A 13511-nucleotide genomic window follows, 5' to 3' on the forward strand; every position below is an offset into this window, starting at 1 on the left:
AGAAAAGAGGAATGAAGGAGTGAAGGTGAGCAGAGAGCTTAGATTTTGGCAGTTTAACCATAAGAGGGTTTCTGGCAGATCTTGTGCGACCTGTAGGAATATTTGGGGGACAGAGCCCAGAGAGAGCTGGGGGAGCAAGGCCGGAGAGGAGTCAGTAGAAGACGGAAAGACCACCAACCTGCCTGCGGTGAGTGAGTGAGAGGCCCTCGGAGACAGCTTCATCGCGGGAGATTCCAATGATTCTGAAAGCTTTGGTTTCAACAGCATGAAGACGGGCTAGGTGTGAGGCAGGAGCACCAGCCCAGAGGGGATAATAGTACTCCATTGAGCTGCGGATGAAAGCCTTGTATGTGGTGAGGAGCTCAGGTGTGCCAAGGAAGGACTTCGCACGACGGAGGATGCCCAGTCGGCGACTGGCTTTGGAGGCCAGCTTGGAAATGTGGTTTTCCCAGGAAATATCATGGCAGATAGTGAGACCCAAAAGCTTGAGTGACAGAACTTCTTGGAGAGGATTGTTGAGAAAGTAGATGGGAGGGTTGTCCAGTCGGTCTTTTCGGAGAGACATCGTAAGAGTGTGAGATTTGTCAGGATTGAAAGACATGTTCCATTTGTTTGCCCAGTCTGTGATTTTGTCCAGGTCTGCAGAGAGTGAGGAGGCTGCAGACTGCCGATCTGAGGGATGAGGAATAGAGCGGCAGAGAGTAGAGTCGTCAGCAAAGAGATAGAGAGGATTTTCAAGAGAGTCAGAGAGCTCATTGATGAAGACCAGAAAAAGCACAGGGCCCAGAACACTGCCTTGGGGAACTCCAGCCTGAACGGGAAGGGGAGATGAGAGAAACCCATTCAGGGCCACACGTTGACTACGACCAGAGAGGAAGTCCGCCAGCCATGCATGGAGATTTATATGGAGATTTCCATCACATCTCGTCATCCGTGATAGTTTCTCGATTAGTGCATCATGTCATCGATGATCGATGAAGTGATCGATGAATAGTTGAAATGTTAACTTGCTCTTGGGTTTTCTAACAATGCACTAACCTCTTTGACATGTTTGTAATCGATGATGACCTGTAGGTATGTTATCTACGTGAAGAGGGGTTACCGCGAAAATGAAGAAGTCGTAAGCTCGGTGAGCATGAAGGTAAAAGGTGTGGCGATCACTAACAAGGAGCAACCTTGGACCTGGGACCCTGCTGACTATGTTGTTCCACCCCAGGTATGGAAACTGCAAATGCTAATCGGTTCAATCCGAAAGTTACAGGCACGTGATCTCAACCACAAACATCTGTTTATTTCACATTGTTTTCATTTCAGGAAATGAATTCTTTTTTTGTCATGACAAACTTTATCATGACCAGCAACCAGAAACAAGGAACTTGTCCGGAGGTAAGTTTAGGGGCAATGGAACGGTGATCAAGGACAGATAATGATACAAACAAAGGGATTATATGGACAAATTTAAGGTTAATTTGCAAATTTAATTTAATTTAACTTAATTTAAGAATTTTAATTTAAAAACAAAGTTAAGGTTAAATTTAAGGTTAAGGTTAATTTAAGGTTTAATTTAAGGTTATTGTAAGGTTTCGTGAAAAATACATCCGTGATATTTAGAACTGTTGTGGGTTTTAAAATGTAATTCAAGTAAATTGATAAACCTCCCTCCCACAGATCTCCCGATGTCCCTGTTCTCAAATGTTGTACTTGTGTGCTTCCCTCTCTCTCCCCGTCTTGTCTCCCACTCCCTTTATTGTATGTTTTATGTGTCTTGTGTTGTTTGTTTTTTTGTGATTAATGTTAGCTCTTACACGAGCCTGAATCTTGTATACAAAAAAAAAAAAAAAAATTGTTTGTTAAAATCGACATATTGGATCGTGGATTATAACTGGAGTAATTCAAGAGAATTGAGCATTGATTGTTTTTAAAGTATGGGAGTGTGCGTTAAGAAGATTGGTCCAAGTACGAAGCAGATATACTTTTAATATGAAGAAATATTGTATTTTTAAATGGGTCATTAAAATGGTCTGTATTGGTAGGTTAAGTTGTGACTTTTTTTTTTTTTACCAATACATCCACCTCATCTTGACTAATATATACTCGTAAAAAGTTAGCATTAACTAGCCAAAAGCACCCGGCGTTGCCCGGGTTCTTTTTGAATGAATTTACTACTATAATTCAGCTTTTACTCACAGCCGTAGAAGATCGACTACTATAATTCAGCTCAGCTTTTAATTGTGAAATGGGCCCAGCCCGGCCGAAGCAGCCTCGACCGGCCTCGCCACCTAGCCTATAACCTTCCCAGGGCCCATCCCGACATTTTTAGTTATTTTTGAATTTACTACTATAATTCAGCTTTTACTCGCGACCGTACAAGATTGACTACAATAATTCAGCTCAGCTTTTAATTGCGAAATGGGCCCAGCCCCGCCGAGGCGGCCTCGACCGGCCTCGCCACCTAGCCTATAACCTTCCCGGGGCCCATCCCGACTTTTAGTTATTTTTAAATTTACTACTATAATTCAGCTTTTACTCGCGGCCGTACAAGATTGACTACAATAATTCAGCTCAGCTTTTAATTGCGAAATGGGCCCAGCCCGGCCGAGGCGGCCTCGACCGGCCTCACCACCAAGCCTATAACCTTCCCAGGGCCAATCCCGACATTTTTTGTTTCAGAGGTTTCCTCCTATCTTTCCCCGTTCAGGAGATTAGCGTGTGCAGACAAACAAACAAACAAACAAACTTTCTTTTATATATATATATATATAAGAAGAAGATTAACCTAATTAAATTGCCGATGAGCTACAATTGCTCATTTGTTAAAGATAAACATTCTTCGAAAGATTTCACACGAGACTGATGTCTGACCCAAACACTAATGATTAATTTGTGCAGTTCTACGAGTAGAGTTCAAAAAGTTTGCCAAAGTATGAATTTGTTTGATTGATGTTGAAAATGTTTGCCTGAGTATGAAGTTATGAGGATTCAAAACGTTCACCTGAATAATGTAAAAAAAGAAAAAAAGCTGTGTACAAAATTATTTTGCAACATGAAAAGGTGTGTGTATGTATGTATATATCTATATATATAAAAATATGTATATATATATGTGTATATATATATATATATATATATATATATATATATATATATATATATATATATATATATAAATATATACACACAGTGCCTTCAGAAAGTATTCACACCCTGTGACTTTTCACATTTTGTTGTGTTATGGCCTGAATTTAAAATGATTTACATTAAAAAAAATTGTCACCGATCTACACATAATACACCATAATGTCAAAGTGAAAATATGTTCTTGGAAATTTGTACAAGATAATAAAAAATATAATGCAGAAATATATAATTTACATAAGTATTCAACCACCTGAGTCAATACTTCGTAGAAGCGCCTTTGGCAGTGAATACAGCTTCAAGTCTTCTTGGGTATTTCTGCACCAACTTTGCACATCTGGATTTGGGGAGTTTCTCCCATCCTTCTTTGCAGATTTGCTCAAGCTCTGTCAAGTTGGATGGGGAGCGTCGGGGAACAACAATCTTCAGGTCTTTCCACAGATTCTCAATGGGATTCAAGTCTGGGCTTTGGCTGGGCCACTGAAGGACTTTCACATTCTTGTTCTGAAGTCATTCCAGTGTTGCTTTGGCTGTATGCTTGGGGTCCTGTTGCTTCTGTTCCTGTTGGAACATAAATCTTCATCGCAGTCTCAGGTCTTTTGCACTCCTAAGCAGGTTCTGCTCAAAGATTTGGCTCCATTCATTGGTCCCTCTATCCTTCAACTCACTCAGCCCCTGCTGCTGAAAAGCATCCCCATAGCATGATGCTGCCACCACCATGCTTCCCGGTAGGGATGGCGTTAGATGGGTGATGAGCTGTGCTCGGTTTCCGACAGATATAGAGCTTTGCATTCAGGGCAAAGAGTTCCATTTTCGTCTCATCAGAACACAGAATCATTTGCCACATGCTCTTTGAGTCTTTCACGTGCCTTTTTGCAAACTCCAGGTGTGCTGTCATGTGCCTTTTTCTCAAGTGTGGCTTCCGTCTGTCCACTCTCTCATGAAACATAGAGTTGTGAAATGCTGCAGAGACCATTGTCTTTCCGGCAAGTTCTCCCATCTCAGCCAAGGAACTCTGTAGTTCTGTCAGAGTGTTCATTGGGTTCTTCTTCACCTCCCTGATCAAGGTCCTTCTTACTCAGTTTGGTAGGACGGCCAGCTCTAGGAAAGTCTGGGTAGTTCCATATTCTTTCCATTTCCTAATGATGAAGCTCACTGTGCTCTTAGGAATTTTCGAAACTTCAGAAACTGTTTTATACCCCTTCCCCAGACTGATCTATGCCTCCTCACAATTCTATCTCTGAGTTATACGGACAGTTCCTTGGACTTCATGGTGGAGTTTCTGCTCTGACATTCACTGTCAACTGTGGGACCTTATATAGAAAGGTGTGTTTCTTTCTAAATCCTGTCCAATCAATTGAATTGGCCACAGATGGACTCCAATTAAGTTGTAGAGACATCTCGAGGATGATCAAAGGAAAATGGATGCACCTGAGGTCAATTTGGAGTATCATAGCAGAGGGGTTGAATACTTATTGACTCAAGACAATTCCTCTTTTCATTTTTAATTATTTTGTAATACAGTGTATGTATGTATGTATATATATTATATCTCAAGGCCATTTTGATTCACGTGTGTACGTCCAGAGGGAACAAAAGAGGAACCGAACACGCAAACGGTACTGATTCCACAGATAAAAACAACTAACCGAAGTAAAGCGTGCCTGCGTACACCGATAGAGAATCAACCGAAGCAGAGAATGCCGTTGTACACACTGCAAAACATGTGACTTATTTGCCTATCTGGAAAAACTTGCAGAAGTAATCCCTTTTGGGGAGAGAGCTAACTAGCAAAATGTTCCACATCGATGTACAAAACACCAAACTTCTAAAAAGGTGTCATTTATTTCTTCCACAATTTGGTCCATTTAAAGTAAAAAAAAAAAAGGATTTTTTTTTTGGTTCCTTCCCTATATATGGGGTGCAAAGGTATGGGTCTAGTAGGAAATGTATAAATTGAGCCATGATGACAAAATAACTAGAACCGCACTCGGTAGAGCGCATACCTCTTCCAGGCTGAACAGTTTATGTTTTGTGTCCCACTAATCGGCCAGATTTGGATTTGGACCTGAACCAAAATGGAATCGGCTTGTTCTTGTCACCTAACCAACTCATCCACCTATTTTTTAACAACCGATCCACAACTTTTTGAAATATCATTCTCTACGTAGTTTTTGGCCCCATCTCTCAATGGTGAAGAATGTTCTTGTATCTGGATCTGGATCTGGATCTTCACCAACATCAAATATATTAATCTCTGTCGCACACTCAACCTAACTCAACTCAACTAGCACACTCAACCTCAACCAATTAGGCTAACCCCCGCTCTAGCAGGGAACATGGCCTTAAAATGCATGTTGTTGTTGTTGTTGCACACTCAACCTGTCCACCAAATTAATCCGACTCAGTCCACAACCTTTTGACAACACAACTTAAGTTGTTAGTGAAAACCCAACTTAAGTTAACATTAGGTGGTGGAGGTAATATAAGAATATGGATACATATCTTCAATATTATGACAAATTTGTGTTGAAATCGTGATTTGATAAAGCTTGGCATTGATTTAAGTACTTTTGCACCCACTATATAAATACATGTATTGTTACAGACAACTAACATTTAATTGTGCTTTGGTGAAGGTTATTGTGACTGATAATTTCCTGTGAAGTCACAACAACAACAACAACAACAACACAAGGAAAAACCGGCACCGGGAGTTTGGAAGGAGGATAGATGGATGACGAGGAGAGAAAGGCATGGACAAGCTCTCTTGAGCTGCCACGTTCTGTTTCAAGCGGTGCATATCATTAAAAACCAAGAAAGAGGAATCGGGGGTCTTCTGTATGCGAACCTGGGAAGGTTCAGTGACTCGCCTATTCCCGCGGATCAACTTCAATCCGCTGTGCGTTGGTCTGTGGGGGGTTTCAGTTCACTTCTTATATCATACCCTGGTGAGGTATTCTCTGAACTTCCTCTACTCGTGGAATCTACCTGTCGGGCATTGCCCTGCTGTTCCTGGTGACAATTTCAAAGCTGCTTGTTGTCCTTTTGGGTGATTTACGCACCATTCCCTCAGCAGGTTAACTGTTGCATACCCTCATAGCTTATTTTTTCCCTCCATCTTCTCCTCTTCAAGTAACACATCGTCATTTATAGCTTAAAGTTCCCATTTTCATCATCTGTGATAGAGCTTACTTGTGGACTTGGGTTCTTCTTTGTGCTCCTGTGGTATGAGCACTTCACCTTCTGAGGACATGTAAAACGTAACTGCCCAGTCAGCTTCAACATGTGTGCACCCTCCGGACCAGATCCTTTCAACCATGCTCACCCCCGATATTTTACCCATTTATAACCCGCTGGGGTTTGCCGTACAAACTGCTTGCTTGAACTAAATTGCCACATCAAGTCATGAGTTAACTGGCAGCTGTATTGTTGTCTGATATATGTACTTATTGAATTTGGAGGAGAAAAAGAAGAACTACCTTTAGAGGCCATTTTTCATTTGGGAGTTGCCCATTTTTGGGACCTTTTTTATTTTTTTTTTGGGCATCATTTTTCAATGATCTCTCTGACTCTGTAAAATCCTCTCTATCTCTTTGCTGAAGACTCCACTCTCTGCCGCTCCATTCCTCATCCCTCAGATCGGCAGTCTGCAGCCTCCTCACTCTCTGCAGACGTGGACAAAATCACAGACTGGTCAAACAAGTGGAACATGTCTTTCAATGCTGACAAATCTCACACTCTTACTATGTCTCTCCGAAAAGACCGACTGGACAACCCTCCCATCTACTTTCTCAACAATCCTCTCCAAGAAGTTCTGTCTCTCAAGCTTTTGGGTCTCACTATCTGCCATGATCTTTCCTGGGAAAACCACATTTCCAAGCTGGCTTCCAAAGCCAGTCGCCGACTGGGAATCCTCCGTCGTGCGAAGTCCTTCCTTGGCACACCTGAGCTCCTCACCACATTCAAGGCTTTCATCCACAGCTCAATGGAATACTGCTCTCCCCTTTGTGCTGGTGCTCCTGCCTCACACCTCGCTCGGCTTCACGCTGTTGAAACGAAAGCTTTCAGAATCATTGGAATATCCCGTGATAAAGCTGATTCTGAGGGCCTTACACTCCCTCACCACAGGCAGGTTGGTGGTCTTTCTGTCTTCTACCGACTCCTCTCTGACCTATCCCCCCCAGCCCTGTCTGGGCTCTGTCCCCCAAGTACTCCTTCAGGTCGCACAAGATCTGCCAGCAACCCTCTTATGGTAAAACTGCCAAAATCAGGACTCTCTGCTCACCTTCACTCTTTCATTCCTCTTTTCTCCTGCCTCTGGAACAAACTCCCCCACTCCCTTCAATCCCACTCCTCCCTCCAGGTCTTTAAAACAGCTGTTCACCACCATCTCTTATCTTCCCCCATCCAAAACCTTGTTCTTTTCTACCCACGTTAATTCACCCCAGATCCACTTTTTTGAAATTCCAACTTCTTTCCTGGAAGTCCTTGCAGTGTCCATATGTTTTATACCTCTCCCACCTCCCCCCAAGCCCTCTCCCTCCCACAGATCTGTCGATGTTCCTGCTCTCAAATGTTGTGTTTGTGTCCTTCCCCCTCTCTCCCCTTCTTGTCTACTGCTCCCCTTATTATATGTTTTGTGTGTCGGTTTGACTTTTTGTGTGATTAATGTTAGCTCTTTCACGAGCCTCGATCTTGTATACAAAAAAAACAAAAAAATAACCCCAAAAAATAAACATGGACCCCTTTTTGAAGCAATGCTTCATGGCCAGATGTCCTTCCTGCCGCCAACCCTGTAAGTCTTCTCTTGCGACACACAGGGAATTACCAGTGAGCTGGTACTCAATTTGCCAACCTCGGAAGGATGACAGGCTGAGTCAACCCCCCAGGCGTTAATTCAGCGATCGACCGGGAATCAAACCCAGGATGCTAGGATCCCAAACCGGCACCCCAACTGCTAAGCCAACACCAGGCTACTTATTGAATTTGGAGTTTTTTAGGAAAGTCATTAAGTGTTGCCTTGAATTAGCATTACTGTGATTAAGGTGGACAGTAGGGATCTATATAATAATAGCGTAAGGACTCGACTTTGTTATCCCTTTTACGCCGCACCCAGTGACCCGATACCCACGGCACTAATGGATTTACGATCTACGAACCGCGCTCTTTGTTTATCACGTACAGCCATACTCGAAAAATCTGAATTAGCCGACGTTGGGGCCCAAAAGCATCCGATTAACTGCCAATACGACGCCATCTTACGACGCCATCGTATTGGCGTCTGCTGGGCAAAGGCGAAGCGAGCCGTCCGCTGATTGGACAGTCGAGTGGTGTGAACATGGGTGGTGTGAACCAAATGGTCTTTTTATTCCCTTGAACATTTTAAATTAGGATATATAAGGAAACGTCTTTATCGTCATTTTAATAAAGTTAAATGGAGTGACGTTGCGATACTCGGGGTGCGTTGCATAAATCCTCGTAACTCAGAGAGGTGTAGCAGGTGGCGAGACGTAAGGAAGCTTAAAGATAACGAGCTGAAACAGACGAACGATATGTCAATCTCTTTCTACACCGAACGGAAATAAAAGTATGAGAGCGGGAAGGCATGGCCTGAGCACTTCGAGCAGAGAGGACTGATTGGACTTAACTTAAAGAGAAAAAATTGGAGCTTAACGGAAGAAGAAGATCCCATGAGCGCTCCCCTATGCCATCCATAATGGTACACTCTATCCACACACCACATCCTCCCTTCCGTGGATGTTCCACGGGTTTCGGCTAGTTAATAAATATTCGTCATAAAGTTACCCTTCCATCTCTTCGCGTATTTTGGTTTCACCCTTAAAACACCAATCGGGGCTTATCGGTGTTTTTATTTATTTTCTACTATGACGCCCTCCAGGTTATCGGTGCACTCGCCGCGGTGCCCCGAGGTCAACATGTAACAGTATATCAGGGTCCGGCAATTATATTGATATACCGGTTATATCAGCAGAATTTTTCATATCGATACACCGGTATTGGAAATTTGAATAGATAAAAAAACGTTATATCCACAAAAAAAAGAAGTTATATCCACAAAAAATCGGTATATCACCAGCAAATTGAAGGTGTTTATAGTCCTTAGATACATGATTTAAGAACCCTTGATGCATTCGGCTCCGCCTGGAACAGTGGAACGTATGACGTCAAGACGCACCAGGAAGGTACAATAGGTTTTAATTTTAACCCTCAGCACGGTACACTGATCACGTTTTCCTTTGTTGCCGTGGATGTTTTTAAAGCAATTGGTTATTTTATACGAATCGGGTGTGCTTTATAAATGTTGTGCTGATTAGCGACACAGCAATCCACGACAGAGATACTGATATCTACCTGCACCGATTACTGGCACGGCGATGGCCTGTCGGTCCAGCACTTTGTGTGTGTGTAGGCCAACATCGTCTGATCTCACTTTGAAACAAAATCGTTTTTGATACAAGTTGAAGTTGGAAAGAAACTAACCATTCCGATAATGGGGAAAAATGCCCCGGATGGGAATATTTGGAAAAGAATGCAGTCTGCGGGGGCAATATGGCCTCCCAACCCCCACTTCAAACCAACCCCTTCGAGCTCCCCGCCCCAGCCCCCTTTTCATTTTACATCTGAACCCCCCCCCCCCCCCCCCATTACCACCATGTAACTAATACCCTATTGGTGTATTAGCTCAGTACAATAGACCCGGATTACCCCGTTAACTCGTCACCTATAATATACAAAGGATCCCTCAGCGTGTGCAAATCGCCATGGAATTAAATAGATTTATTCATTTTCTTCCTTGCAAAACTCAAGTTAAAACACATTAACGGTGATAATGGCGCTATTATGTCGTCATCATGTGAGATAAACAACAGCTGCTTCCGAGGGGGGTCTGTGCCGATTACCGATATCGATTAATGTACCTGTCATCGCGTGTGCCAATTTCAGGCGCTTCTTACTGAGCTTGCGAGCCGAGCACCACCTGCTACCTCCAATCAATGCTTCATTGTTCGCTGTTACATGTTCCCACCGATCCCCCCTCTCCTCCGTTGTTGTTGGCTCATTCCCTTGTTTGTTGTGTTCAACTGTGGACCCGCTGTCACCATCTTGCCTTTCTACCCTTCAATGACCCCCAATATTGCCTTCCACGACCCTCAATGTTGTATCCAAAGATAATTTATTTAAAAAGAGGAAGCTTGTGACTGTGTGTGGACCCACTGTTTGGAGAGGTTCTGCGCAGAAACGCGGTTGAAAACTTTGATTTGGTCTGTCACAAAGGTAGTGAATCACTTACAAATTACTGAAGTCCTTGATTTAGACATACAACTGTTTTGAGTTGAGTGAAGGCTAGTGTCGATCTGCATTGGCGGACATGTAGAAAAATGCATGAAATCGATTTAACGGAGCTTTGAGTGAGTTATGGGAAGCCAGAAGAAGCTGACGTTTTGGTCATTCACCTCTCATCGGAGCTAAAGAGGAATTTAATTGAAGTAAACTTTCCCGCGGAATTAAAGGTGTCGTACTGGTGAACAGGTGATTTTTTTTTTTTTTTTTTTTTTTTTTTTTAGCTGAACAGTTTCCTTATAGTCTTATAAACAAGAATCATGCTGTTAGAGGTCATAGAAGTACCCCTAATTATTGAAAAATTCAAATTTCAATTCAATTCAATATAATATTTTGCATGAAATTTGTTATAACTTGGGAAATGCATCATTCTTTTGGGCTGAAATTTGGACAGGATATTCAGAATATCACTTCCTTTAAAATGATGAAGGCTTTTGTTTATAGGAGTAGCCATTGTGGATTTATTGAAGGACAACCAAGTTTTATCTGGTAATTGGCATAATTAGCTAATTAGTGAACATTTGACATAATTTCACAAAATCCTCATCAGGTAGTAGAATAACACATGTATAATACATGTACCAAGTTTTGTGTGAAAAGAATGATAGGTGACATAGAAGATAGAAGTAGAAATGTGTTCTTTGTTTTTCCTTGTTTTTTATTGACGGTCTAATTAATGCAAATTATATGCATGTAATATGACAAAGAAGCGTTGAAACTGGTCCGAGTTAAAGCCAAGATTATATCTTTCAAGAAAAACTGAAAATTCGATACCTCTCAAAGGTACCTATGTAGTTTTCTCAATTTTTCACCAGTACTACACCCTTAAAGTAAACTATAATATTATTTAAATGTTAATTTGAACATTAGGAATAGATGCTATTTGATAAGTTATTACGATTGCTATGAGAAATAGCTTGATGGAAATAAACTGTTGTGTTTCCAGAGCCCTGATTTGGCAACTTGTAAAACCAAGGACAATTGCAAGAAGGGATATTCCTCGCCCCTGGCACATGGTAAAAGGATCTCAAACACTTCATGATTGTGTACAGTTGTGTGCGCCATGGTAATGGTTTCCTTAGTCTGTAAATGTCGTGTGCTTGCTTTTATTTATTTTGTACACATTTTGTACATTGGTGGAAAAGCCCAGGTAAGTCACTGTTCATCTCACAAAGCATTACCTGTGACCAAGGGAGGTTTGCTTAGCAATTCACTTCTGCAGTATTCCGCTTACCTTGAGTGTTGATGAATATTTCAGGTGTCGTGTAAAAAATGAACTTTTTGTCACTTCCAGTAATTTATGGAATTCTCTGTAAAGCAGGATTTCTATTGTGAATGTAACATTCTCTTGGAGTTGTATTGAAGCAAAGTTTGATAAAGATGAAGCAATGTTAGCAAAATGTATAATACGCAGGGACTTTGTGGCCTGTAATCAGTCAAGTTACAGAAAGTTAAAAAAATTACGGGGACAAATTGTCGAGAAGATAAGAGTGACATTTTCAGATGACTAAAACATCTTGTTCCATGTATGTATCTACAGGAATTCTAAATTTTCCATTGCATACACCCCCCCATGCCTCCCTAAACCCGCTACTCACACCGCACCAAAATAAATAAATGGAACATGTAAGTGGTTATACGTATATACCACATAATGATGTTTTGGAATTTTCAACTTGACAATTTTACTTATTTTATTCCTTTTGTGTTAAGCTATGGAATCATTTAATTTATCGTCGTTCCACTTTTCCAAATAAATTCCATGTAATTGTCGAGTCATGCATGAAACATGACAAATCATGAAAAAAAAATAATCAAATCATCAAATCAAATCACCCTCCGGATCATGAATCGTCAAATCAAACCGGAATAAAAAATCGTGAAAATCAGGAAAAATCGTGAAACCAGATCGAATCAGCCATGAAATTGTCATGTGTGGTGATTGTCGAGTTGATGAACAAGGTAAAACTAGAACGGCACTCAGTAGAGAGCATACCTCTGCCAGGTGAACAGTTTACGTTTTGTATCCTAGAGTAGATCAGAAAATCACAATACAGAAACATAACCTTCCGCTTTTGCGAAGGTAATCATCAAATCAAATCACCCTCCGGATCATGAATCGTCAAATCAAACCGGAATAAAAAATCGTGAAAATCAGGAAAAATCGTGAAACCGGATCGAATCAGCCATGAAATTGTCATGTGTGGTGATTGTCGAGTTGATGAACAAGGTAAAACTAGAACGGCACTCAGTAGAGAGCATACCTCTGCCAGGTGAACAGTTTACGTTTTGTATCCTAGAGTAGATCAGAAAATCACAATACAGAATCACATTTAATCAAAATCATCCATCCACAACTTTTGGAGATATCCTGCTACGTATCGTTTTTGGCCCTATTTCCCAATGGTGAAGAATCACTTCGAAAATTATACTAGCCGGATCCGGATCCGGATCTTCACCAAAATCGAATCGATTCTTCCTTGTCACACACGCAACCTGTCCACAAAGTATCGTCCAAATCCATCTGTAACTTTTTTAGATATCCTGCTATGTGTCGTTTTTGGCCCCATCTCCCAATGGTGAAGAATCACTTTAAAAATTCTAGTAGCCAGATCCGAATCCAGATCTTCACCAAAATCTTCAATGTGACATACGCTACCTCTCTGCCAAATTTCGTTGGAATCTGTCCACAACTTTTTGAGATATTTTGTCCACAAACAAACAAACAAGAAGATGTCATGCAAAGCACAATACTTGCAAAATCCACCCCTCCCAACCCAACAAAGGTTGCCATCGATCCATCAAATTGTCCATTTCATCAAGATTAAAATTGACGATCTTGATCAAAGCTTGGGTCAATAGGATGAAGATGATTTTTCAGATGAAAATTGATGATTTTGATGAAAAGTTTGACCTGGAGTTGACCTTTGACCTTTTGACCTCAAATATTTGCTTTACAATTTAGTGAGGCACCATGCAAATGCTGTTCAATTTCAATTCAATTGGATGAAAAT

The 13511-nt window shown here is 41.4% G+C and overlaps 1 protein-coding gene across 2 annotated transcripts in view; it reads left to right on the forward strand.

The window, feature by feature from the left end:
* Window positions 1–1074: 1074 nt before the first annotated feature.
* The window catches only part of LOC137432219 (P2X purinoceptor 4), a gene marked incomplete at its 5' end in the record, with an annotated part of 71718 nt that continues 59281 nt past the window's right edge, over window positions 1075–13511 (forward strand). For both annotated transcript variants that reach the window (XM_078782912.1, XM_078782913.1), the window contains 3 exon segments: window positions 1075–1216; window positions 1315–1386; window positions 11444–11513. In XM_078782912.1, coding sequence (XP_078639038.1) covers window positions 1075–1216; window positions 1315–1386; window positions 11444–11513 — 284 coding nt within the window.

The sequence above is a fragment of the Myxine glutinosa genome, chromosome 8 (assembly GCF_964187855.1).
Source record: "Myxine glutinosa chromosome 8, kmMyxGlut1.1, whole genome shotgun sequence".
NCBI lineage: Eukaryota > Metazoa > Chordata > Myxini > Myxiniformes > Myxinidae > Myxine > Myxine glutinosa.